The following is a 27,552-nucleotide window of genomic DNA, read 5'->3' on the forward strand; positions in this document are numbered from 1 at the left end:
CAGGCGGATGACGGGTCTGTCTCCACTCACTCTGCAGGGACAGAACTGTAAGAGCCCTGCTGTTCTCTATGGGAAGATCAGATGAAAACGGACAGCCTGTTTTTTTTCATCCGATCCACTAGATGGATGGCGAATGTAACCTAATCCGTCTGTTTTCATCGGATCTTGTCGGATCGGATGGCAGGCGGGTGTCAGCGGACACATCTCCACTGACAATCGCTTGCCCATACAAGTCAATTGGGGACCCACTCAGATCCACCTGAAAAATGGACAGGCTGATCTTTGCCTGCCGATCATGTGAAAGAGGGGCCTAATGCTGGCCATACACTATACGAAAATTCGGCCGAAAATCGGTCGTAAAGAAAGATCTTTCGTTTTTCAGCCAGTTAATGGGCACAAAATCGAAAATCGTTTGGACGTTTTTGAGCCGAAAAAACGAAGGACAAGTTTGGAAATTTTCTGCCGATTGAACGATAAATCAGAAGGTTAATGTGTTTCCCGTCCAAACTTTCTGCACTAGGTATATGTAAAAAAAACTAACCATTTTTTTTTTTTTTTTATGTCCACTGAACGATTTATCGCCCATGATGGCACTATCGTTTGCACTCACGAAAGAACTTTCGTATTTCGAAAGTTTGTTCGGACGATTTTTCGTGGAGTGTATGGCCAGCATTAGAGTCTAACATTGACAGGTGTAATCAATGTAATATAGATAGGCAGATGGCCTCCAGGGCCTAGCACAATGACATTGGTGTGCAATGAAGATATGAAAGAGTAGAGTAAAGAGAGAGTAAAGTCTAATACACACGATTAGAAAATCTGATAAAAATACCGCTTTCAGGCTGGGTTAACACTGCTGCGATGTCAGACATTGCATGTGATTCGCGCCGCACTACTGTGCAAATCACATGCGATATCTGTGCAATCCGATTTCAGCCATACAGATTGTATGGCTGAATTTGCATCGCATTCAGACCAAAGTCATGCCGGACCCTTTTTTTGGTCTGATCCAGAATCAGATCGCATGGGTGTTCACACCCATGTGATCTGATTCCTGTCTGGTTTGCATAGGGCAGTATGAACTGCCTGCGAGTTGTATACAATGCGGCAACCTGTACTGAATTTTCACGGGTTCTCGCATCGCAGCATTGTGAACCGAGCCTTATGGCCCGTACACACGATCCAAAAACCGGACAACAGATTGTCCGACTTTTTTCGCTTAGTAGTCGCAAGTAGAAATTTAATAGGTTACTAAAGTCACGAAAATTCTCGTACGACAGAAAAAAAATCAGAAGTGAGGTAATGTATTTGTGTTGTATTTTCGGATGACAAATATACTGACTAAACGAAAATCGTACAATCTGGTATCGTACGAGGTAAATTTCCGTTACTTGTCCGATCTAATAATATCAGATGAATTGTCGTGATCGGCTCACGAAAGCTCTGTACTAACGATCCGATTAGCGTACGATTCTTCCTCAGATGACAGTTTTCATACGATATTCGGATCGTGTGTACAAGCCATAAAAGCGATCATAAGATAATGTGATCGTTAGTAGACAGCTTTCAAGAGCCGATCACAACAGTTCATCCAAAATTATCTGAAGGGACAAACACGAAAATATTTTTCGTATGATACCGGATCGTCCAATTTTTGTTGAATCGGTACAGTATTCACCAGAAAAAAATCAGAAGAGCAAGAACACGCATGCTTGGAAACAAAAGAATACATTACAATACAACACATTTCATCACTTCCAAAGTTGTGTTTTGCCGTATGAGAATTTTCATAAAATTAGTAAGCTGGTCATTTTTTATATGAAACTAGCATGCAAAAAAAAACCTGACCATCATTAATCTGATGTTCTTATTGTGTGTACGAGGTTTAAGGAGAAAAAGAGAAAAAAGGGTAGGTAGGGGATGCAATTTTTAAACATGTATCTGTAAAAAAGAAATCCTTGCCCTGTGCATGTATTTCACTCGTTCACACTTGAATGAGTGTGCAGGGGCTACGCTAGCAACTATTTCCAGCTACATAGATACTGAGAAAAGTGCTGAATACTGTTTTTTTATCACTGCAGGTTGCAACCCAAACCGTCGCATTGCAACATTGCTGCAGTGAATATAACTGCATTGATATGTCATACATTTTTAAATTTCTGTGAAAAACGTAAACATTGCAATGTACTGGGCTTAGTACATGAGCATTGTGTCTACCAGTGGCCCTTCGATTAGCATGGCTCGCTGGTATAAACAAGACATCTATTGTTGCAATTGAGGTTTATAAATGTTGATGTATTTGTGGAGTTAACAATATTTTGTTGAATGACATGGACACATTTAAAACAGGTCACATTCAAGTTCTGGAACACTGATCCAGTGAGTTAGCAAATTTTGGATAATTTCTTGCACTCAGGGAAGGCTCATCTACTGTACCCATTGTTAGGCCCCTTTCAGACGGACGGCTGTTTTGCCGAGGTAAAAAGAACTACCAATGTTTTGTGAAATTCAAGGCTCCAGGCACTGCGATTAGCTGCATTTGCACATTGCGATTACATGCGTTTACGTGCGTTTAATTGCGGCCGCGTTTAGCTGCGGTATTCATTTCCATAGCAACCCTTTTTATTTTTTGGGATTATGATGTGCTTCCTGTTGTTCTTTTTTTTTTGTCAACGCTGCTATCCGCAGTTGACAAAAAAGACTGCGATTACCTGCGGTTATGTGCATATAGCTGCGCTACATCGCACCTGGACGCATTCAATTCTATTTTTTCTATTCGCACCAAACCGCATGTAACAAAATCGCACGTAAACGCTGTGTGTGAATGGGGCCATAGGAAAACATTGTGTGCTTTTAGCTGCGGTAGAAAAATAGAAAATCCGCAGCTAAAAGCACCATTCTATCCGTCCGTCTGAAAGGGGCCTTAGTTGTCATATGCAATAAATGGCTCCTACAAGGATTAGATTATTCCTTCTCAAATGATCAGTAGAGCTCATTAAAGGGTCCCTTTACTGTTTATGAAGATTAATTTACTCTTTAAATGAGGTTGATGTGTTCAACTTTTATGCGCCTACCATTTTAGTTTATCTGGGTAACTCAAACGTAATTATATAGTAAGTTTAAATGACCATAAGTAAAAGATAAACAAAATCTTATATAGCAGAAGAGATTTTTAAACTTAATCCACAATCATTCAAGTAAATGAAATCTTAATCTGCTGCAATTATTTGCATGCACTTGCACACTCTGGTAAGAACTTGTCAATGAATGGGCTCAGGAGCTACAGATAACTACTATAGATATGCTAAGAAGAAACAAAAAAGTCTGACAAGCTTAGTTGAATACAAATTATTTTTCCCAAAATAAAAAATGTGTGATCTAATTAGAGGACTACTTAGAGGGGGGAAGGCCACAATTTAGCATTTTGATGTGTAAACACATTATCTTACAGGGGCTCATGTGTTTTGCTGGAGAGGGAGTAGTCTTTTGGACATCAGTGGCCCCCATTGGATCTTCTTCAGATAAAGCTCCACCTACTAGCTCCATTAATACAAGGTTAGCTCAGAATACACATTATAACTCTCAGAAAGGTTGAAGCAACGCTAAGCAATGATAATGTTACTAGATAAACATTTGCAAAGGATTCTAGGTTAAATGTCAGCAGCCTTTCCAGCCAAGTTACACTAAAGAAACGTGGATATATTCCTTTAAGGCCAAAGAAAATATGGGAGGCCAGGCTTGGAAGGACCGGAAGGTTGGCAAATGCAAGAGGTCCTTGTCTTCCATCAGTCAGGTAGTAATCGAAGGTTATGTCTTTGCTTACAGACGACTGAACACGTTGAACAAGTGTGCATCCATGAAACTCGATGTCAGCCTCCAAAGGAAGAAGGTAACAAAATACTTATTTCATTCTCATTTTATTATCCTTACAGCAAAAATCGCAACTGCCTTTATTTTCTGCAGGTTTGCTGAACTTTTCTTTGATGACAGTATATCTAAAGCCAACATTTTTATTATATTGTCTATAGTAGGGAATGGTTAAAACCCCAGACAAGTTTTTTTGACTGTGTCCCATTGGGGAGATTTTCCTTCATTTCCTAGTTTGAGACAGGAAATGAGAGGAAATCTCTTCAAAGTAGGTGAAATCCTCTTCTAGACAGTTGTCACATAAGTGTCCCCATTGAAAGATTTAGCCTTTATTCCTATACTGGTGATGGATCCAAAGTTTAGATTTTCCCTTTCTTTTTAGATTTTATTCAGAGACAATGTTTTTTTACAGTGCAGTACAATGCCAGTAAATGCAAATAGTGTGAAATGGCCCTTGCTGTACTATCCAAAAATTTAAGAAAACCATTGTTTTCTTTATGAAGTGGAAATATCATCATTGCCAAACGAAAAGATAATTGACAGTAGCGCATACAAATCTTTACCAAATAATACAAAATTCTGAGTAAGAATTATTTTTTTTTAAATAATATTAATAAATTAATCCAGCAAGTATCATGGACTTTATTATAATATTTATATATATATATATATATATATATATATATATATATATATATATATATATATATATTTTTTTTTTTTTTTTTTTTTATTATTATTATTATTATTATTATTATCATTTTGTATTGATTTAGCAAATTTGTGTATGGTTTGTATTAAGTAGCAACACAAGTATATCTGTCATGTTTATACCACGTTTGTAGCGTGGTGGAACACATTAATTTACATCTGTAAATCAGCATTCATGTAAACAGATCCACAAATGTAGCAAATTGACTAAACTACAGGCATACCCCACTTTTAAGTACACAATGCGATTTATTTACTAAAGCTGGAAAGTGCAAAAACGGGCACACTTTTGCATAGAAACCAATGAGCTTCCAGGTTTTATTACCAAAGCTTAATTGAACAAACTGGGGTTAGAAGCTCATTGATTTCTATGCAGAAGGGAGCCTGATTTTGCACTTTCCAGCTTTAGTAAGTAAACACCATTCTGTACTTAAAAGTGGGGTATGCCTGTATATGTTGTATCATGAAACGTGTAGAGATAGTCATCATGATGGCCTAAATTCTTTCCTGTATCATGCTGCTTGTTTGTAAAACATCACTACAGGCTCCAAATAATCTTGCACTTATATAAACTGTATATATTTGGGATCCATCAGTTAGATTTGAAAAAATCTGATAATTTTGGAGATAATTTTGCAGATGCTAGTAGACATAGAGGGCTATGACGTGTACAGGAAGGGGGATTTGCTTAGGGAAAGATTAGGGAAAGCGAAAACCCTGCAAGAACTTTGTTTTGTGGTTTTCCCAGCAGTTTAATGAGTCTTTTATATTCGATGACCAAAACCAGCTTTTTGGACAAACTGAGTGGCAATCTAATATCTGTAAGCTACCTACAGGCAGATTCAGCTGAAGGTTTTAGGGAGGGGGTTGCACTAGCAATTATACAAGTTAGTAAACCTCACTACAATTGTTTGTCCACTGATAAGCCCATAACAGAGACAGCTGCATGTCTCCCCTTCCCTGCTTTATGATCTAAATGGATGGTGACCTCATGAGCACCCCAAGTGGTTTGTCCAAAGAAATTTTAAGGTTCGCTTTTAAGCGACCTTTTGAAGCCACTTAAGGGCTCTTTCCTCAGGGAACAAAGTCACTTATACAAGATGTGATCACTAAAATTTAATTAAAAAAACCTCTTGATGTGGTGATAACCAACTCTGTATTGTCAGATCAATCCCATCCATCAAAGTCAATGGAAAACCTGTCAATCACATGGCTTTAAAGAGTGTACCCGAAAGGTTTCCATTGACGTTTGTATTTCTTGACCCAGCCACAGAAAAATTATTGAATGACAGCCCTGTAGTAACCTATGTCAGAAGTGATATCTCTGTTCTCACAGGTTCCTTTTAAAACACCTGCATCTTTTCAGAAATTTTGCTGCACCATGTTGCATTGGTGCACACGGGCACCATAGAGAATTGTGGGATTTCATATGTTTTGCATTGTAATGCAATGGCAGAAGCACTAAAAGTTGCAGTAGTGTGAATAATCGGAGCTTAAATTGGTTCTAGGAGGCTGAAGGTTTTTTTTTTTTACTTTAATGAATTCTCTGCATTAAGGTAAAAAAACATTATGTGTGTAGCTCCCCTCCCGCCCCCCCCCCCCCCTTATACTTACCTGAGCCCGATGTCAGTCCAGCACTGTGACTGAGAGCAGCATTGCTACTCTCTATCTCCCCACTGGCTCAGACACAGTAGCGGGAGCCATTTGCTCCTGCGGCGGTCAATCACAGCTAGTAGAGAGAGCAGGAGGTGGGGGCGAGCCGCAATGTGTGTGTGTCAATGGTTATGCAGAGCAGGGCTTCGGAACAAGTGGTTTTCTATAGGGGCACTCAGCAGGGGGGGAGAAGCCAGGAACACTGGTGTGGAACCTGAGAAGAGGAGGATCAGGGCTGCTCTGTGAAAAATATTGCACAGAGCAGGTATGTATACCATGTTTTTTATTTAAAAAATATAAAAAAAATGCTGTAGGAACACTGTATGCCAATTTTTAATTTACAGTACAGTAAAACCTTGGTTTGCGAGCATAATTAGTTCCAGAAACATGCTTGTAATCCAAAGCACTTGTATATCAAAGCATTTTTTTACAGGGTATAAAAGAGAAGAGAGGCACCTCTAAGTGTAGCAATAAATTGCTAAATGTTATACCTTCATTAAATGTAACATTATTGCTACACTTAGAGGCTCCTCTCTTCTTTTTTATACTCAGTTGTGACATTACGCTACTCTTATATCAAGACATCGCTTGTATATCAAGGCAAAATTTATTAAAACATTTTGCTTGTCTTGCAAAACGCTCTCAAACCAAGTTACTCTCAAACCAATGCTTTACTGTATATCTGAAATAAAATGAGGCATAACACCAACCAAAACATATTCTAAATTAGGATAGAGTAGGAAATCACCAAAGCCTCCATTGTGTTTGTATTGCTGTGTGTACCCCTGTTGGAGAGATTTTGCATCACTTCCTATGGGGAAAAGTCGTCTCAGTAGGAACAGGCAATAAAAGTGACAGAAGTAATAACTTTTCTCCACTTTGTCCAACATTAACAAAAAACACAATGGCAGATGGCCTGCTTTGGATTGGTTTACAATCACCTGGTCTGGATCAGATCTTGATCTTTGCTAGGTCAACTTTAAGGCCCCGTACACACGACCGAGTTTCTTCGGCAGAATTCAGCCAGAAACTCGGTCAGAGCTGAATTCTGCCGAGAAACCCGGCCGTGTGTACACTTTCGGCCGAGGAAGCCGACGAGGACCTCGGCGAGGAAATAGAGAACATGTTCTCTATTTCCTCGTTGCTCAATGGGAAATTTCGGCTCGCCGAGATCCTCGGCGGCTTCACAAGGAACTCGACGGGCAAAACGATGTGTTTTGCCCGTCGAGTTCCTCGGACGTGTGTACGGGGCCTCACAGTAAAGCTGGTCATAGATAGATCAAAAATTGTCTGGTTCAGCATAGACAGGCCAAATTTCAATCCATTTATGGCCATTCCCACTCGAGAGAAGTCGATCTTATGATTGTCTTCTCTCAAACGGGACTGTTATAAAATTTAAATTCGTTCAGCACGTGCAGCCAATCGGCAAAGTGAAATACATTCACATATGTTCATTGGTAAAATATGTATATTTCCCTGTATAAACATTGCTGTTCACCATCAACCAGCTAGATTTAAGCTGTCAAAATGTAGGTTAGTGATTGTGACAATTAAATAGTTTCTAAGAGGAAAAAAAAACACTACCTCCTTCTAGTTTCATACATGATCCTCTTAAATATGTGTGAAATGTCTTATTTATTCATATACTTGACATATATTTTCAAGCTGTCCAATAAAAACTAAACAACATTGCCAGAAAATTGTTGTAATAATATACTGTATACCAAAGTGATAAAAAATTGCTGGAAGTATGTTTGGAAGAATGGCAAGTATTAAAAACTTGGAATCTCTGAGGACTTTACTCTTTCAGAACTTGCAGGAATCTGGGGAGCCCAATTTGTTGTGGTGACGGTTCATTAATTCTTGTTTATTGATCAGCAAATGGATAACATTGGTTTTGTACAAAGATATCAGTCATATAAAGGTGGCTGGTGAGGGTGAAAATGGGAGTGAATTTTAGGATATGGCTGTGAGGTTATAATACTTAATACTTAGTAATATAATATAGGTGGTTATAAGGCAGAAAAATATACACTTTCCTATACACGTCATATCCTATTGAAATGGATTCTGCTATCCAACAGCCAGGATAAAGGATAAGGTGCTAAATTTCTAAAGGGATATCATTTTTGACAAAACTTAGAATGTTGATTCTAGGTATAATGTCACCGTTAGCCTTGATTTTGAAAGTTTTCAGGAAACAAGTATTTAAGAATCTGCATTAGCCTCTGCCGAGAATCTTGCAATGCCTTACAAAAATTTTGAGAGTTACTTTACGAACTGAGCAGTCTGCTCCTGAGCCTGACTCAAGAGTCGGGAGCCCTTGTTTTAACCTGTATGGTTATTCAGTAATTTTATGCCTAATAATTTCTACTATTGATCCCATATTTTTTTCTAAACTGTAATGCCTTATTTACCTTTTTTGTATACTCGGTATGTCTCGCTGCTAATAAAACTGCTAGCTGGCTGAAGTCCTAAATGTAATTTTATGTGCATAAAACAAACTAGAATTTAACAAATTTTCTTAATATATTTTAGAGTGAAGATTCAGATGAAGAAGATCTTTGCGCCATCAGTGACAAATGGACGTTTCAAAGACTCAGTCGCCGATGGTCTCGGGTGGATGACATCGATACACTGTTCAGGAGATCGGAAACTCTTGGGTCATCCGGGGACATGAAAAACACAACAAGTAGTGAAAGTGTATTGACCGATCTCAGTGAGCCCGAGATATGTTCTATTCACAGTGGAAGTAGCAGTGGAAGTGACTGCAGATGTTCATATGTTGGAAATAGTGCTTCTCGAGAGACTTTTGAGTGCAGTGACACCATGTGTGTGCCTGACTCCAACTCAGTTAACCTTTTACCTCCATACTGGCCAAAAGATATTTCAGACGGTAAACTGAATGCAAAGACAGAGAAATCTACTCACACAAAAGCAAAGAATCTTCTGAAATGCATGGGGACCCTTAGAGGCAAAGGCTCACAAGGTAAATTAAAAGTATCACCAAAAACTGGAGGCTTAATAATTAGTGAGCCTATCATGAGAATGGAGCCAGAATCCCTAAAATCTATGAACTGCATTCAGATAGGTAATGGATTGGACTCTTCTACGGACCTTAAGGTAACTGGAAATGTGGATTTGAAATCAGAAACAAGGCCTGTTAAAGAGAGTGCTTCACATATTAAGGAGGTTCGTGAATTAAACAAGCGATCCGGTATGTACCTAGAGGATATCGATCTGTTTTCAATGGCTGGGATCCGAGCTAAACCTGGTCAGAGTCATAAGAGTGAATTTCATTCACAAGAGGATTTGGTAGTTTATATTCCAAAGGACCATAAACCTGGTACATTTCCAAAAGCTCTGTCAATTGAAAGTCTCTCTCCTTCTAATAACCTCTGTGGGGTGAACTGGCGGGGGGAAAACATATCTCTAAGCAGGAAAAAGGGACTTGGTGTAAAAGACCCAATAGTTGCACCCTCTCGGTGTCCAAGAGGCAGCAGGCTTAGTGTGTATGATAATGTTCCGGGCTCCCATTTGTATGCCAGCACTGGTGATCTCATGGACTTGGAAAAAGATGATCTTTTCCCACATTTAGATGATGTATTGCAACATATTAATGGACTCCAGCAATCTGTGGACCACTGGTCGAAGGATGTAATGCCAGAGCTGCAGGATGATGATTCATCAGTTGTGGAATCTGGGACATCAACTTTCCATTTGCCAAATCCAATGGCACTAGACTTTGAAGGGAATTCAATTTCTGATGGAAGAACAACTCCGAGTGATCTGGACCGGGATGCTGCATCCCTTAATGAATCTGATACAACAGGAACACGAGAAAGAAGAGATTCTGGAGTGGGTGCATCACTTACAAGGACAAGGTAAATATTTTAACATATGCATTGGTCATCCACTGATATGTGGAACCTCATGAGAAGTACCTAAATGATCCTGTACTAGCCCTATTATGTAATTTAGATGCTGGTGTGTAGGTAAGTGGTGTGATAAAAGCAGAGCATGTGGTCAGTCAGCCAATTAGAAATTAGTACTGCTAAATGAGAAATTGTTGTTGTGCTAAAAAAAAGTTAATTACATGTAGTTATGTGAAGCAGAATGAAATGTTTAGAGCAGTGTTTCCCAACTCCAGACCTCAAGGCACACCAACAGGTCATGTTTTCAGGATTTCCCTCAGTTGAAACGGCTGTGGTAATTACTAAGGCAGTTAAACTGATCAAATCACCTGTGCAAAATAATGGAAAGCCTGAAAACATGACCTGTTGGTGTGCCTTGAGGACTGGAGTTGGGAAACACTGGTTTAGAGGGTATTTTTGATTATTTTCCATGATAGCAAGTGATTACATGGCTGCAGGTGGCTCTCAGATAGGTGGTTTTGCCCTTCATTTTTTTATTACAGTAATGGATCTTTGTCTGGTTGGTCATCTCAGGTGGCTACAAATAGTCATATGCTGTATTGTTTGACAGTGGTACATCCGGTTTACATATGAGTAGCTGGTTATGTTGTTTAGTGACAACTTACTATATCAACATAAAACATTTTTTGCAATATTTTTGTGTTCAAGGCGTCTGCGATGGCACAGTTTCCAGATCTCTCACCAGCTGAGCCATTCACTAGCTTCACTTCAAATAAGTAACCAGTCTGCTGGGCAGCTCAATTTACTACAGAAGTTCTCACTGCTTCGCCTGACAGCCATTATGGAGAAATATTCCATGTCAAACAAACACGGCTGGACCTGGTATGTATGATAATTGTGCATAATGAGCACAAGAAGTTTATAGTTTTATATTAACTATGGATTGCCTACATGAGTGTATTGATTATCTAATTTTTAGGTCTGTACCAAAGTTTATGAAGAGGATGAAGGGTCCAGATTACAAGGATAAGAATGTTTTTGGGGTACCACTGATGGTCCACGTGCAGAGAAGTGGCCAACCCTTGCCACAGAGTATTCAGCAAGCAATGCGCTACCTTCGCAGCAACTGCCTGGATCAGGTATAAAGTTTAAAGTGTGCAATTTCCTATTCAATGTTTGGTCAATGATGTGTCAATTTGGTGGAAAAATTAGAAATATTTACAAAATATCTGCTGATCATAAGAACATAATTTTTTTTTTTAGATTTATAGCATTACTGGGGTGCTCCAGTGTACGGTTTTCACCAGGCTATAGCAAAACAGTGACACGGAAGAATCTACAGCATCTTTGCCTAAACAAACTATGAAATATTGTTTCGTAGCTTAAAAGTCTGCTTATTCATACTGCAAGAAGTCAGCAGTTCACATCATTTAGCATGGCTGCAAAAGATAAACTAGTTACATCCTCTGTTTACTTTATCAGATCTTACAATAGTTTTTCTACACTATATATACGTTTTTCAGTGTTAGAGTTAACGTAGAATTACAAGATAACACTGACTAGTCCTAAAAATGTTCCTCCCGATCAACAGAAGTCAGTCATTATATCAATTTCTGTTGAGCGGGAATGGCCATAGATGGATTGAAAAAGAAACAATTTAAAATAAATGTTCTTTTGTATTCAGGTAGATGTTAAATATTGCATATTAATATTAATGTAGTCCTTCACCAGGCCAGCAAGCGTAGCCCTACGTTTCTTTTTACATGCTTTACAGCTTCTTGTAGGGAGGGCGCTGTAAATAGCCTATGAACAGAGATTAGTAGCCCAGACTGAATAAGTCAGCTCAGTCCAAAGTTTTGCACAAATGGGCCAACCTGAAAGGATATAACTACTGTTACGATCTATCTATGTTAAATCCATTGTGCTCTGGGAATCCTTTGTTATTTTTATTTGTAAAACACAGAATGCTATAGTAAAACAGATATAAAAATATAGTGTAAACTTTATAAAATTGTATATCATATTGATCCAAACCATTATAGTTTTCCCTTAACTCAGAATACCTCTGAAGTACTAAAACAGCTTCAGCTTCCTAGGTGATAATGCTGTAACCATTGTGTAAAGCTCTAAGTGATACTTATATTTTCAAAAAAACATGTCATATGAGACAGTTTGTAGTGGAATCTTATTGTAAAATAAATATAATTTTTTCCTAATAGATTGAAAAAAATATGTTCTTTTGCTTCCTAACAAGAACTGATATGCAGGCTGCTAGCTTTGATGTTGTCAAAACATAATGCAGTTTGTGGCAATCTCAGGACAGCTAGAACAAGGATTGCTTGGTTCACTGTCCTCCCACACAATGTAATTTTAGATCTGAGGTCTTGGGAGAGAGCATGTAATTCCTCAGAGACGGTTGATTGTGAGCAGCCAGGGCTGTATGCTCAGCTTCTGCCTTGCAGACATTGACGTATATTCATATACATATGGAGCGGGCTGCTCTTTTATCTGTGAAAATATCTAGCTAATAGCTGCTCGGACATTAAATGTCACAGTGTCTTAACAAATGAATAGTGCTATTATTATATCTTTTGTGGATAACGATTTATTATTTAATGGCTTATAATCATATTTTAGTTCATACATGTTAAGCTATAATACTTAATAATTATTTTTATAATGAAACATTACCACTCATGCACCTCATTGTAAAGTATATGGCTTTACTTTAGGACTGAAGTGCCTTGGGCCCACCAGAGGAAGTGGTTTAATATTTCAGAGGCCGGCTGTGAGGTGACCATAAAACACTGTTCTACATCCCTCTAATACCATGTTCAGATTATGATGATTTGTAAGGGAGCCTGTGCTGCTTCAGTCCGGCTATTCTGAGCCAGATTGCATGCAGATTGCATGCACACATGTCATGAGTAGGGTTGCCACCTTTTCTTCCAGCCAAACCTGAACACTTTGTTGAAGTAGGGTTGCAAAAGACTATCTTGGTTACTTAGGGAGCCACAGTCTGGTCTGAATAAGGTGTCTGAGTTTCAGGAAGACTAAAACCCAGACATTAGACTCAAAACCAAGACTGTGCAAGTGAATCCAGGTCATGTGGCGACCCTAGGTGTCATCCCCCCTCATAATATAGAGGTCAGTGTCACCCCCCTTCTTCATAATGCGGAGGTCAGTGTCATCCCCTCTCTTGTAATAAAGGGGTCAGTGTCACCCCTCCTTAATACAGGGGCTCCCCATAATGACCCCCATTAGATCAATTGGACGGTAAGTATGTGTGGTTGGGTTTAAGGTGGACTGAACGTATTTGTCAAAACCCGAACTGTCTAGGGCCAAACCGGACAGGTGGCTCCCCTAGTCAATGATACTGATTTAAGAAACATGAAAGCAGAACCTAATGGGCCTATAGCAACCAATCATTCTTTTCTATGGGAGTTTTAGGCTTGAATAATTTTTTGTTCTTTTCGAGACAGTGGGCTGAAATTAAATGGAGGAATTCTCCCCGCTGTGCTTTTGTATTCTGACTGCAGGGACACTTCCACTGTCAAAATACACTGATCAGCACTGCAGTCAATTGACTGAAGGCGCTGATCAAATTTTTCTATATTCCCGATCAACAGAAGTCAATCATTAGATCAATTTCTCTTGAGTAGGAATGGCCATAGATGGATTGAAATTTGGCCAATCCCTGCTGAACTGGACAAATTTCGATCCATCTATGGCCAGCTTTTTTTCTATCCACCCTCCTTTTCCTTTCTGATCATGAAATGTTTGTGCTACTTTACACCCCTTACATTCACATACATAGACTGGGAGTAAAAATTCTAACAAAGAGTTTACAAGCTCTTGGAATACTGTACGAGCACAGCGTGTTAGATCCCCATCTGTATTTTAATTCATATAGTGGTCTTTTTTTCTTTACTGCTGAAGATAAATGCTGCCAGATAGTAAATTGTGCTTGGACAACATGGTAATGGATAATGTTTACTTTATCCACAGGTTGGCTTGTTTAGAAAATCCGGTGTTAAGTCTCGAATTCAGGCCCTTCGCCAGATGAATGAGAACTGTCCAGAGAATGTAAACTATGAGGACCAGTGTGCGTACGATGTGGCAGATATGATGAAACAGTTCTTCCGCGACCTTCCAGAGCCCCTTCTCACAAGTAAACTGGGAGAGACCTTTCTTCACATATATCAATGTAAGTGCCCAGTCTCTAGACTCAAATATTAGATTTGTATTCAGTTAAAACTTACATGAAAACAAGTGACTAGAGTCAGCAGGTTTTGAAAAGACCTGAAAACAGAGACATTTGAAAGGCCTAATTCAGCTTTTCTCAACCTTTTTAAAATGAAGGAACTCTCTAAACAACTTTCTGATTTAAGGAACCCTTGCTAATAAGTGCTGTGTCTATAGCTCCAGGTACATTAGTGTGATGGTCATGGGGGAGTACTCCTTACATTTGGGGTCATTGGTTAGAATCCACCCTTACATATAGCTAAAAAGATCATTGGTGTCAGTGGTTACTTATCCGAGGGGTAAAAGTTGCTCAGTGCACAAGGAACCCCTAGAAACCTTTTGAGGAACCCTAAGGTTCCATGGAACCTTGGCTGAGAATGACTGGTCTGGGTCTTGTAGGCAGAATAACTGTCTCTACTTCACTATAGCAAGCAAGAGATAGGTAGTCTGTAGCTCACTGGTATTGTACAGCACTAAAGATATTCCTTACTACTTACATTTTCACTGGCAAATTAAAACATCAAAAACAACAATTATCAAAGTCAATGGCTTATTGTTTCAATCTTCTATTGTCCCGACAGTCTATTAGATGTCTGATAAGCTGTGCAGGCAAATGTTAGAGTTTTGCGAGGCTAAATAATCATACATTCATGTATTAGCGACAAATGACTATTGGGCAAAACCCATTCTTTTTTTTCTATTTAATGGTAGTACTTGGCATTGTATGCAGATTCCCTTAAAGTTAAATGATCGTTTCGTGGCTCAAGTATAATTATTCATTGCATTTATAATTCACCTATCTGTTTTTGGAAACAAAAGCTGTCTATAAAGCTAACCTTTATTCTTATCTCGTCTTTTTCAGACATGCATAGGAGTTGTGTTTACTCAGGAGATTCTGAGCCATTGACAGTGAAAGGGATTTACTATATAGACTAGTGACCAGGCATTCTCCTATTTTCCATTGAGCTGCTTCCAGGGATGCCTGGTGTTTTTTTTTTACTGCCTCTAAACACCCTTGCATGTTTTCCTATGTATCCATGCACACATAGGCGTTTTAGAAGATTTTAGGGGCAGGAAAAAACCCACAGTCAGTGCATCCAGGAGCATCCAATAACCTGCACTTAGGGGCAAATAGCGTTCATAATCAGCTACTTGACCTCATGGCCACCATGTTCTCGCTCTACCAGGAAACCCTGCCTTACTCTGCCTCCCAGGTCCTATCCAGGAATCTAGCCAAACTCTGGACTTGCTTTTGTCGAAGGCACGTGCTGGAAAACCAGAAACCAATCTGCGCTCGCAACCAATGGCTGTGGTCGCTGATCAGTGTATTCTGGTGGAAGGGGGCAGTCCCTCTGTCAGAGCACAAAAGCACAGTTGGGGAAATCGCTGCACTAACATTGCATGTGTTAGTATAGCAATCTGTCAGGCTTTTTATTCATTCAGCTAGCTGGGTTGAACGGAAATTAAACTTTATGTGTGTACTGTGTTTAAGGCTTAGGGTACCTTGGGGCTACACGTGGCTCCTGAATCACTAACTGTGCATGCCTGCCTTAAAGTATAACTAAAGGCAAAACTTTTTTTAGAGAGGAAATCTTCCAATGACTACACTAGTTTTGGTGACCTGGGGGCCCCCAAGAGATTCCCTTAATTTACAGGGATGTCCCCTCACTTTCTGTTTGGCAATGGGACCGGAAGTGAAGGTAAATCTACCTAATGGGACACAGAAGGCAAAAATAAACCTTACAGGGGTTATAACCCTTCCTTGCTCTATTTAAAATGAAAAAAAAAGTGTTGCCTATAGTTCTACTTTAACACATCTTCATTACTTTGCCTTAATACCCTTAAATACCCTTAAAGCCCTCATGTGTCCTTTTTAATTAAAGACTTTCTAAACATATGTATTACAGACACAAGAAAAACAGATTGACTGTATATGACATCATTTACTAGTTCCACGCTACATGCCTAGCATAACAGAGCTGTTGATATATTGAGGTTAATGTCTACATCTACATCACAACCTGCACAGATCACCATTAATTAACCTTTTAAATAACAAAAGAAGTGTGAGACAGCACAGTGACTGGATGTCGTACTTCTGGTACCTTTTTTATATGTAAACTACTATTGGCTCCAGGTAGACTTCTGACTACAGACAAATCACATTTACAAGAATTACGTGAATACAGTTTTTTTAAGCAGACGTCTGACCGCTTTTTTTAGTACATACATAAACGATAATAGTACGTAAAAATGCACTTAAGTCATTTCAATACCTATAAAAGTGTCTGTAATTGTGACTGTTACCATCTGCTACACTACCTGCTGGTACAGGTCCATACTATTTTGTACACGGCCACACTTGGCTTATATGGCTCCTGGTGCAGAATTTTAGACAAAATTTTTCCATCACCATGTTGACATTAAAAGGTAAATTCCGCACCTTCCATGTAATGGCTGCCAGTTTCAAACGAATCTAAAGAGTTACAGGTTCTGGATAACAGGACTTTATGTAATGCAAATGCAATTGTCAGTGACATAAAGCTTGCCCTTAAAAGTGTTATATGCATTTGTGGATTGATTTTGTGCCCTGCAGTGCAGTTTCAAATAACAATGGAGATTTCCCTTTAAAATAGTGTTACATTCTCAGTGTTTTTTAGACTAATGCCGCGTACACGCGATCATTTTTCGGCATTCAAAAAAACATTGTTTTTCAAAAACGTCATTTAAAATGATCGTGTGTGGGCTTCACATCATTTTTCAGGTTCTGAAAAACGTCAATTTTTTCGAACATGCTGTATTTTTTAATGTCGTTTTAAACGATGACGTTTTTTGCGTTGTAAAAAATGATCGTGTGTGGGCTAAAACGACGTAAAAAACCCGCGCATGCTCAGAAGCAAGTTATGAGACGGGAGAGCTCGTTCATAATGGAGTAAGCACATTCATCACGCTGTAACAGACAAAAAAGCGCGAATCGTCTTTTACTAACACGGAATCAGCTAAAGCAGCCCAAAGGCGAATGGAACTTCCCCTTATTGGGTCGTCGTACGTGTTGTACGTCACCGCGCTTTGATAGATAATTTTTTTTAAATGATGGTGTGTAGGCAACATCGTTTTAATGATGAAGTTGGGAAAACTTCGTTTTTTTTCATGCTGAAAAATGATTGCGTGTACGCGGCATAACACATTGGTCTGTTAATTTATAGTCCCTGCATGCAAGCATGACTCCTGCAAGCGAAAGGAGCCACCTTACAACAGGACCCCTGGGGCAATGATCATGGCACCAGCTTAAACTGGAACATAGGCAGGGATTAAAATATGAAAAAGCTGCATATTCAATAGGTGATTACATCAGTTGCTGAAAAGGCTTTAAAAGACTGAGGATTTAATATCACTTTAAGCAAGCTTCTGATGGTGTCACTTGGGGCGGGTGTCTTTTCCTGTATTGCACTACCACTGAGTCTGTACATAGTATTGGTTCTGAACACAATCACTCATAATTAAAATGTCCTTTAAATCCCTATAGATGTTCCTAAGGACCAGAGGCTTCAGGCAGTGCAGTCGGCCATTATGCTGATGTCAGATGAGAATCGAGAAGTCCTCCAGACCCTGCTGTGTTTCCTTAACGATGTTACCTCAGTAGAAGAGAATCAGATGACCCCCATGAATCTTGCCGTCTGTTTGGCCCCATCTCTATTCCACCTCAATTTACTAAGGAAAGACAATTCACCAAGGTAGTTACTTTTGTTGCCTTACTTATTGACATATTTTCTACTGTAGTTAACAATAATTATTATACACTTGACATTTTCTTGTAGACTATATATTTTTTTCATTTAAGGAATTACAGTTAAATAATTTTTCCTATATAAATACTCTCACTTATGTCATTGAAGTAGTACATAATATTTATTTTTAATGCTGACCTAAAAGCACTAACTAGACAGTTGAAATGCATATAGGCACACTGATTTGCCAAAGAATTGCAATTTTCGTTAGCCAGTCACATCCAATACTCCTCCGACACATCACAGCCAGGTCCTTAAAGCGGAGTTCCGCTGAAAAATAAATAAATAAAAGTCAGCAGCTACAAATACAGCAGCTGCTGACTTTTATTATATGGACACTTACCTGTCCTGGGTGCCCGCGATGTCGGCACTCGAAGCCGATCTCTCCCGCGTCGCACTGCACGATTTCACTGGTCCCTGCTGTCTTCTGGGACTTGTGTGTCTCCCAGATGACAGCGGGGGGGGGATCGGAGTAGGCGCCGAACGTGGCGTAGGTCACCTCGATCATCGAGGTGATCTATGCCCGGAAGTTGGAGCAAAAAAAACAAATACCTGTATTACATAGGTATCTGCTCCCTCCTCCCCTCTGAAAGGTGTCAAATGTGACACCAGAGGGGGGGAGGATTTCAAAAAGCGGAAGTTCAATTTTTGGGTGGAACTCCGCTTTAAGCAAAGCGGGTTGGTCTAGAGCACAGCCCAGCATGGCCAATAAAGGTGCTGCAGCACCCTGACAAAGTCCTAGAACCCCAACTGTAAAAATTGCATGCAGCATTGAAATATATAGTTCTAAATGTAGAATACAGTGATACAGAAGCTTACTGTCTAACCTTTACATTGTTTCACTTTTCTGCTTTCAGAGCCATACAGAAAAAATATGCAACCGGAAAACCAGACCAAAAGGATCTGAATGAGAACTTGGCAGCTACACAGGGCCTGGCACACATGATCATGGAATGTAATAGACTGTTTGAGGTGAGTTTTTCTATTTGTAGCTAGTGTTAAGCCAGTCATATCTGGTTCAAATCCCGTCCAGTTCAGCAGGAACCGGCCGAGATTCGAACCATGTCTAGGCAGGCTGAATGTATCCAAGTTGATTGATCGATTAGCTTGGGTAAAACGATAGATTTCTCATGCAATTATTGCTAGTGGCTAATATAGCCACTAGCAATAATCAGTGTGCTCTCCGGGCAGGGCGGACCCCCCGCCGAGTGGCTGCGCGGGAGGGATTCCACCATCAACACTGACTGTGTTGACGGGGCAACCTAGCGATTTTTCTTTCCTGCAACCCGTGGAAATAGTGAATTACAGAAGAGCATGAGCTGAGATTCACCTACCCCATTACTCAGACTAGATCAATATTCTGTGGATCTCAGGTACTTGGTGGCAGTGGATTGATGGAATCTGGTACTGAGCCCACATTTTCTTGGTTGAACCCAATTGGGGGTTATGTGGGCGGCTCTGGCAACAGTTCCTCATCATGAATGCTATTGCCAAATTACGGGAAAACCAATTTTGCCTTATGCCTGTCTGACTGTATAGGATAAACCTTCATAAAGTTTCATCATCTCAGCTGCTGTGTGTCTTGGCACTCAGAATAATTATTTAAATTCTCAATTAATATATTGTGGTTATTATATCCTGAGTATTACGTTAGGTCTTTAATTTGAGCACTGACAAAGTTAACCTAAACATAGCAGTTATTATAATTATTGACCTGCTTATTTCATTCTTATTCTATTAAATTTGAATTCTAACTGTTACTTTCTGGGATGTTGCAGGTTCCGCACGAGATTATAGCACAGTCACGGAATTCCTATGTGGATGCTGATATCCACCTTTCCACTATGGAGCAGCTGGAAGAGGAGTCAGGGAGCATCTCAGCCTACTTTGATAATATTATTCAGAGCCTTCAGAAAGAGGCCAGGGATAAGTTTAAAGGATGGGTCTCACTTTCTAGCACAGAGAACACTGACGTGGCTTATAAAAAGGTACAGACTGAAAACACATTCTCTACTAATGTCTGTGAGACTCACAATAATTACTGTAAATGCGTTATTGAAAAATTGAATTTTCAGAAACCAACATTTTTACTTTTCGCTGCCTTTTTATTTGTTTACTGATCCGTTTTCTGATTCTTCAGGTTGGAGATGGTAATCCTCTGCGGCTCTGGAAAGTGTCAGTCGAGTTGGAGGCCCCCCCACTGGTTGTGCTAAACCGATTATTAAGAGAGCGCCACCTATGGGATGATGATTTTCTGCAGGGAAAAATAATCAAAACTGTCGATAACCAAACAGAAGTTTATCAATATGTTATTAATAGCATGGCTCCCCATCCTTCTAAGGACTTTGTGGTTTTCAGGTATGCTGAGCTAAACTGTGTTTATTGAGAGAAGATACACAAAGCTAATTGTGTCATTTAATGACATGTACTGGTCATAAATTTTACTAAAGAAAAAATTATCCGCACTCCAGTCGTTGCTCTTTAAAAATCATATTTTTTATTGACAAGCCACAGTTAACAAACGCAAGTAAAAACAGTTGATGTTAAATGGGTTATGACTAAGGCCTTATAGGCTGAAACGCATCAACTGTTTTTACTTGCGTTTGTTCACTGTGGCTTGTCAATAAAAACTTAAAGAGCAACTTTTAAAGAGCAACGACCGGAGTGCAGACTATTTTTTCTTCATTACTCTACTCAGCCAGCGACTGTGGATCGAGCACTCGGGAGCTCTGCATCTGCATGTGGTGTATGGGTAGTAGCACTGACCTTTCGGTTCATAAAATATACTGCCAGAGAGCCCTACTAGGAAGCCTAGGAAAACAATGTTAGCATTTGTACATCTCACTTATGTATTTTTTTTATCGGTTATACAGAGCTGACAAATTATGTAAGGCCCAAGTACATTTTTAAATGTATCTTTAAAAAAACTCTCTAGTTACTGTCAATATAACTATTATTATTATCATAACTATTACACTTTACGTATTTTTAGGGATCATGCCCAAAACCATATCTGGCGATATAATGTATATTCTTATATATTTCCCCATGAGGGAGTCTACAGCCATCTATACAAGTCAATAACTGTACACAACTATACACATGTATACGCAAGGACCTGCATAAACTTATGGGTGCATTCATATGTATCCATAGTTGTACCCCCATACACAGAATTGTGTTTATGCCGGTACTTGTGTATACACATGTATAGCTGTTTACATTTATATTGACATTTATAAGTACGTGAACACACCTTTCAGTGCAGTCCATATTATTCACTGGAATTTCAGCTACAGTTGGTAGTAAGGAGCAAATAGGCGTACCACAGCAACCAATTGAACTGCTCCAAAGACATGCTGGTAAGATAATTGGCTCCTGTCTAAATTGGCCCTGGACTAGTCAAGCGCTTCCGGACCCTTCGGGGTAAGACTGTACTATATCAAGATACCTCTCAACTCAACTCAACTTTCAACTGCACACTTATACACGTGCAGCTCTATTGGTCTAGATGCTAGCAACATAAGGCAATCCTTGACTTTCCAGACACGATGGAGTGTCCCTTACCTTACTTAGGTAAGGAGAGTTTCAGTCAATGGAGAGTGGTATTTCTGTTAATCAAATGGGTATGTGTTTGTAGTACATACTGTACATAAAAATAATAACAGGAGAACCTCTTTATTCAGCTAACAACAAGTTACTGCGCTTAGCAGATAAGCTCGAGATCAAAGTCAGCCATAGATATTAGATGGCAAATGGATGCCAGCAGTGGATCTAATGGTCGAAACATTTTTTTTTCTCTGACACACATGCTTGCATGTGCACTAATGTGTATGTCTATGAGCATTGAACATACCCTGTATTGGGCTGTTCAACAGAAGTTCTCAGCCCAGTTTTTATTATTTCCTGAATGGTCACCTTTAACCTGATTATTATGCAAGCCTGGCAGAAAGCATATAGACCTGCCTCAGGCAGGAAATATTCTATAAATCTAACTCTTTTCAATGTCTCCCTGTGTTAAATATAGTTGTACGGTTGACTGTAGATAAAAGATTTTTAACCTGTACTAATTTCATAAAGAAAGAGGTTCAGAATTCACATTTATGTAATTTTTTCCTAAACTGATGAAAGCTGAGAACATGGTTGCTTTTCATAGGTTAATGACACTTTTGTGGTATTTTAATGAGGTTCCTATGATTTAGTCTGACATAATATGCCTTCTATCTTTAGGACATGGAGGACGGATTTGGCAAAGGGTATGTGCAGTTTGGTGGCGATGTCTGTAGAGCACGAGGAAGCCCCTCTCATTGGAGGAGTGAGAGCAGCTATTTTGGATACGCGTTATCTGATTGAGCCCTGTGGATCTGGAAAGTCCAGGCTCACCCATATTTGCAGAGTTGACCTGAGGTAAGTTTTTTTATCTGACACTTTTTGTTATAAGAACTAGTCCACCTCATGTGTATATAACGATTGAAGGAAAAGTGAACGTTTTGCATGACAACCAATTCATTCCAGCTGAAAGAGTGGTTGTTGTAAGCAAAATACATCTTCTATGCTTTGTTTTGTAAATGAAAGGCCATGTTTGAATTATAAGGCCCAATTTACACCCTGACATTATTGGGGTTGCTTTTTTGCTTTTAGTAAATCAACCCCATGGTTTTAATGCCTAGTCTGCCATGGAAGTTTTTGAAAAAGAAAAACTGATTAACCACTTGACCACCAGGCACGTAAACCCACTTAATAACCAGACCAATTTTCAGCTTTCGGTGCTCTCACAATTTGAATGACAATTACTTAGTCATACAACATTGTACCCAAATGAAAGTTTCGTCCTTTTTTTCACACAAATAGAGCTTTCTTTTGGTGGTATTTAATCACCGTTGGGTTTTTAATTTTTTGCGCTATTAGAGAAAAAAGATTATAAAATTTAGCAAATTTTGTATTTTTTCTTCATTCTTTTGCATAATGTGAAAGATAAAGTTACGCCGAGTAAATAGATACCGAACATGTCACCCTTCAAAATTGCACACGCTCGTGGAATGGCGCCAAACTTTGCTACTTAAAAATCCCCATAGGCGACGTTGCAGGGTATTGTGGGGTATTGCAGAGTATTGTGGGGTATTGCAGAGTAGTGTGGGGTATTGCAGAGTAGTGTGGAGTATTGCAGAGTATTGTGGGGTATTGCAGAGTATTGTGGGGTATTTCAGAGTATTGTGGGGTATTGCAGAGTATTGCACAGTAGAGTAGTCTTAGTATGGGGCAGGGATGGCTGAGCAGGGATGGATGGCTGGATCTGTGACTGCATTTGTCACAGATCCAGCCCACAGCACTCGTGCTGCATCCGCTCTCTCCCCTCTCCTCTCACACTGTACCGTTCAGTACAGAGAGGGGAGGGAGGAACCGGCGTCATCACATGACGCTGGTTTGTTTACAAGTGATCGCTCCGTCATTGGATGGAGCAATCACGTGGTAAACTGCCGCCATCAGCGGCGATTTACCGTGATCCGTGATGCGGACATTCCCGTGTGCACGCCCCATGGGGCGGGCGGGAGCGCGATTCTGGGAGGACGTCAAGGAACCGCCTTGTAGACGTATATCGTCTATAGGGTGGTGAGTAAGCGGTTAATGAGTATCCAGTGTCTGTAAAGGATACTGCCCTTCAGTTGGAAAGGAGATTTTAACTTTTATCTAAAACCTTTTTATGGCTATACCTCGCTTCTGGGTCACAGGCGTGCACTTACTTTTGCTCTCCTGTGACCCAGAGTCAGCTAATAGCGGGTTAAAGCCCCCCTCTTCGCTATTAGCCCAAATTTATCATCTTATATAGCCAAAAAACTTTTACGTTCCAACGGGATATTCTTAGGGTTGTCACTTTTCTTTAAGCCAAACCTGAACAGGCACAGGGCACAATTTTTTTTCCGTAGTATACACTATATTATTATTAAAGACCTGGGACACCTTTGACTGCCCCAAAGAGAGTGGTGATGCAGCACGCTGTGGTGAACAGTGTGTGTGGCCAAACTGTTTTTGCTGACATAATGCGCCCACCCCCCCAGTAATGCCAAACCTGCCTCCAGCTCCCGAATGGCAACAGATTTTTGTGTAACGCATCTTAGTTACTTGGGGAGCCACAGCCCAATCTAAATAATGTGTCTGGGTTTCAGGCAGACTGAACCCTGGACACAAGATTCCAAACCAGAACTGTTCGGGTGAATCCTGAACAGGTGGCAACTCCAGCCACTTGAGCCCCGGACCATTTGGCTGGCCAAAGACCAGAGCACTTTTTGCGATTCGGCACTGCGTCGCTTTAACGTGCCTCCCAAACAAAATTGACGTCCTTTTTTCCCCACAAATAGAGCTTTCTTAGTGGTATTTGATCACTCCTGCGGTTTTTATTTTTTGCACTATAAACAAAAATAGAGTGACAATTTTGAAAAAAAGCAATATTTTTTTAAATTTTGCTATAATAAATATCCCCCAAAAATATATAAAAAAAAAGATTTCCTCAGTTTAGGCCGATACGTATTCTTCTGTATATTTTTGGTACAAAAAATCACAATAAGTGTTTATTGATTGGTTTGCGCAAAAGTTATAGCGTCTACAAAATAGGGGATAGTTTTAAGGCATTTTTATTAATAATTTTTATTTTTTTACTAGTAATAGCGGCGGTCAGCGATTTTTATCATGACTGTAACTTTATGGCGGACACATCGGACACTTTTGATGCCACTTTGGGACCATTGTCATTGATACAGCGATCAGTGCTATAAAAATGCACTGATTACTGTAAAAAATGGCACTGAAGAGGTTAAGTGGGTCCTAGGGATGTGTTCTAACTGTAGGGGGGGTGGGCTGTGTGTGACATGACACTGATCACCGATACCTATTACAGGGAGCGGTGATCAGTGTCCTGTCACTAGGAAAAATGGGGAAATGTTTGTTTACATCAGCATTTCCCTGTTTTTCCTCTCTGTGAGACGATCGCGGGTATCCCCACAGACAGAAAGTTCGCAGGAGCCGCGGTCGGACTCATGGAGGTTGTGGCACGCACGAGCCCACAATACTGCATCTTAAAGGGGTCGTACAGGTATGTCCATCTGCCCAGCCGTGCCATTGTACCGACGTATATCGGCGTGCGCTGGTCTATAACCACTTAACGACAGCCGCACAACGATATACGTCGGCAGAATGGCAGGGCTGGGCAGATGGACGTACGAGCACGTCCTTTACATCTGCCCAGTCCGAAGCTCCGGGACCGCGAGACCCGATCGCCGCTGGGGTCCCACGATCGGTCCCCGGAACTGAAGAACGGGGAGAGCCGCGTGTAAACACGGCTTCCCCGTGCTTCACTGTGGCGGCTGCATCGATCGTGTCATCCCCTTTATAGGGGGACACAATCGATGACGTCACTCCTACAGCCACACCCCCCTACAGTTGTAAACACACACTGGGTGAAACATAACCCCTTCAGCGCCCCCTGTGGTTAACTCCCAAACTGCAACTGTCATTTCCACAATAAAGAATGCATTTAAAATGAATTTTTTTCCTGTGAAAATGACAATGGTCTCAAAAATGTGGCAAAATTGTGCGAACTGTCTGCCATAATGTCGCAGTCACGAAAAAAATCGCTGATCGCCGCCATTAGTAGTAAAAAAATAATAATTAATAAAAATGCAATAAAACTATCCCCTATTTTTTTTTACCAAAAATATGTAGAAGAATATGTATCGGCCTAAACTGAGGAAACAAATTTTTTTTTTTAGATATTTTTGGGGGATATTTATTATAGCAAAAAGTAAAAAATATTGAATTTTTTTCAAAATTGTCGCTCTATTTTTGTTTATAGCACAAAAAATAAAAACTGCAGAGGTGATCAAATACCACCAAAAGAAAGCTCTATTTGTGGGAAAAAAAGGACGCCAATTTTGTTTGGGAGCCACATCGCATGACCGCGCAATTGTCAGTTAAAGCGACGCAGTCCCGAATCGCAAAAAGGGGCCTGGTCCTTTACCTGCATTTTGGTCTGGGGCTTAAGTGGTTAAGCAATTAAATATTCTGCAAACACAAACAGGCATGTTCAATAAATCAAATCCATAGCAAAAAATCTGAATTCAAAAGGGTTTGTATATAATTTACAACTGCTACATGTAGGACCACAAATCGAATTTAAACTGAAACTAGATGTGTCACTGTTAAGCCCTGTACAAACCTTTTACATGGGGAGGGGGATTTACTAAAACCTTCAAACACCTAAAAACAGTTAAACACTAAATCAGTATGTATTGTATTATTTATCTTGCTTTATTTTCAGAGTCTGATGAAATGTTCTCCTTTTTAATTTTAGAGGCCATTGTCTGGATTGGTATAACAAATGCTCTGGACACATCTGTGCAGCAGAAGCATTGCGGATTCGCAACTCTTTCCAGCCCCTTACTACAGAAGGACCAGAAACAAAAATCTGAAGATGGTCTCCCAGTGACTTTATATATTATAACAGAAACTGCAGTGACTCTGCAGGAAGGCAGTGCTGTGCATGCTAAAACCTCCAGGGCATTCCTCGGAGGAGATACTTTATTAACAATAGCTTTTGTTTTTTTATTGTTTGTTTTATTTTTAAATTAATTGTAAAAAGCCCATGTAAATATGTAATCTATATATATATATATAAATATATAAGTATATATTATTTAACATGATAATAGATGTATACAAACATATATATGAGTTAATGCTTTCTGTGGAAGCTTTATTGTTTCATATTTCATATTTTATTTCACTTTCCCCACTTTATAGATACTATGTATATATGCTTTTAGAATCAGCCCACAAGTATTGTATAAGGACAAGGAGATTTGTGGTTTCCTGTATACAGCAATAATATGGACACAGTACTTCAGTTGTCCTCATCTGTGATGCACTGCACTGTCTGGACCTTGCTTAGGTACTTTGTATATAAGAGAATAAAGACTTGTCTTGTTTAAAAATGTGTCCTGATAATGTATGACCTGTATATGCCTGCTAGTGTTGTACAGAAAGGTTTCAGCCTACATTAAATATCTGTATTTGTGCACCCAATTGTAAACGTGGTTGATTTCATATAATGTAGGGCCAATTTATGGTGCAGTTAAAGAATAACTCCACTGTTTACATCCAAATTAACCACTTAAGCCCCGGACCAATATGCAGCCTAAAGACCCAAGGGGTTTTTACAGTTCGGGACTGCGTCGCTTTAACAGACAATTGCGCGGTCGTGCGACGTGGCTCCCAAACAAAATTGGCGTCCTTTTTTCCCCACAAATAGAGCTTTCTTTTGGTGGTATTTGATCACATCTGCGGTTTTTAGTTTTTGCGCTATAAACAAAAATAGAGCGACAATTTTGAAAAAAAAGCAATATTTTTTACTTTTTGCTGTA

At 39.7% G+C, this 27,552-nt stretch overlaps 1 protein-coding gene across 6 annotated transcripts in view; it reads left to right on the top strand.

Annotated features, from left to right (window-relative positions):
• The window catches only part of STARD13 (StAR related lipid transfer domain containing 13), a 452,811-nt gene extending 425,602 nt beyond the window's left edge, over nucleotides 1-27,209 (top strand). For all 6 annotated transcript variants that reach the window (XM_040340418.1, XM_040340420.1, XM_040340419.1 and 3 more), the window contains 11 exons: nucleotides 3,826-3,889; nucleotides 8,770-10,115; nucleotides 10,815-10,988; nucleotides 11,086-11,245; nucleotides 14,115-14,313; nucleotides 17,878-18,085; nucleotides 18,997-19,111; nucleotides 19,918-20,127; nucleotides 20,280-20,497; nucleotides 22,370-22,546; nucleotides 26,484-27,209. In XM_040340418.1, the coding sequence (XP_040196352.1) occupies nucleotides 3,826-3,889; nucleotides 8,770-10,115; nucleotides 10,815-10,988; nucleotides 11,086-11,245; nucleotides 14,115-14,313; nucleotides 17,878-18,085; nucleotides 18,997-19,111; nucleotides 19,918-20,127; nucleotides 20,280-20,497; nucleotides 22,370-22,546; nucleotides 26,484-26,601 (2,989 nt within the window). In that variant the 3' untranslated portion in view covers nucleotides 26,602-27,209. The remainder of the gene's footprint in view (nucleotides 1-3,825; nucleotides 3,890-8,769; nucleotides 10,116-10,814; nucleotides 10,989-11,085; nucleotides 11,246-14,114; nucleotides 14,314-17,877; nucleotides 18,086-18,996; nucleotides 19,112-19,917; nucleotides 20,128-20,279; nucleotides 20,498-22,369; nucleotides 22,547-26,483) is intronic.
• The last annotated feature ends 343 nt before the right edge of the window (nucleotides 27,210-27,552 follow it).

This window comes from Rana temporaria, chromosome 2 (genome assembly GCF_905171775.1).
Source record: "Rana temporaria chromosome 2, aRanTem1.1, whole genome shotgun sequence".
NCBI lineage: Eukaryota > Metazoa > Chordata > Amphibia > Anura > Ranidae > Rana > Rana temporaria.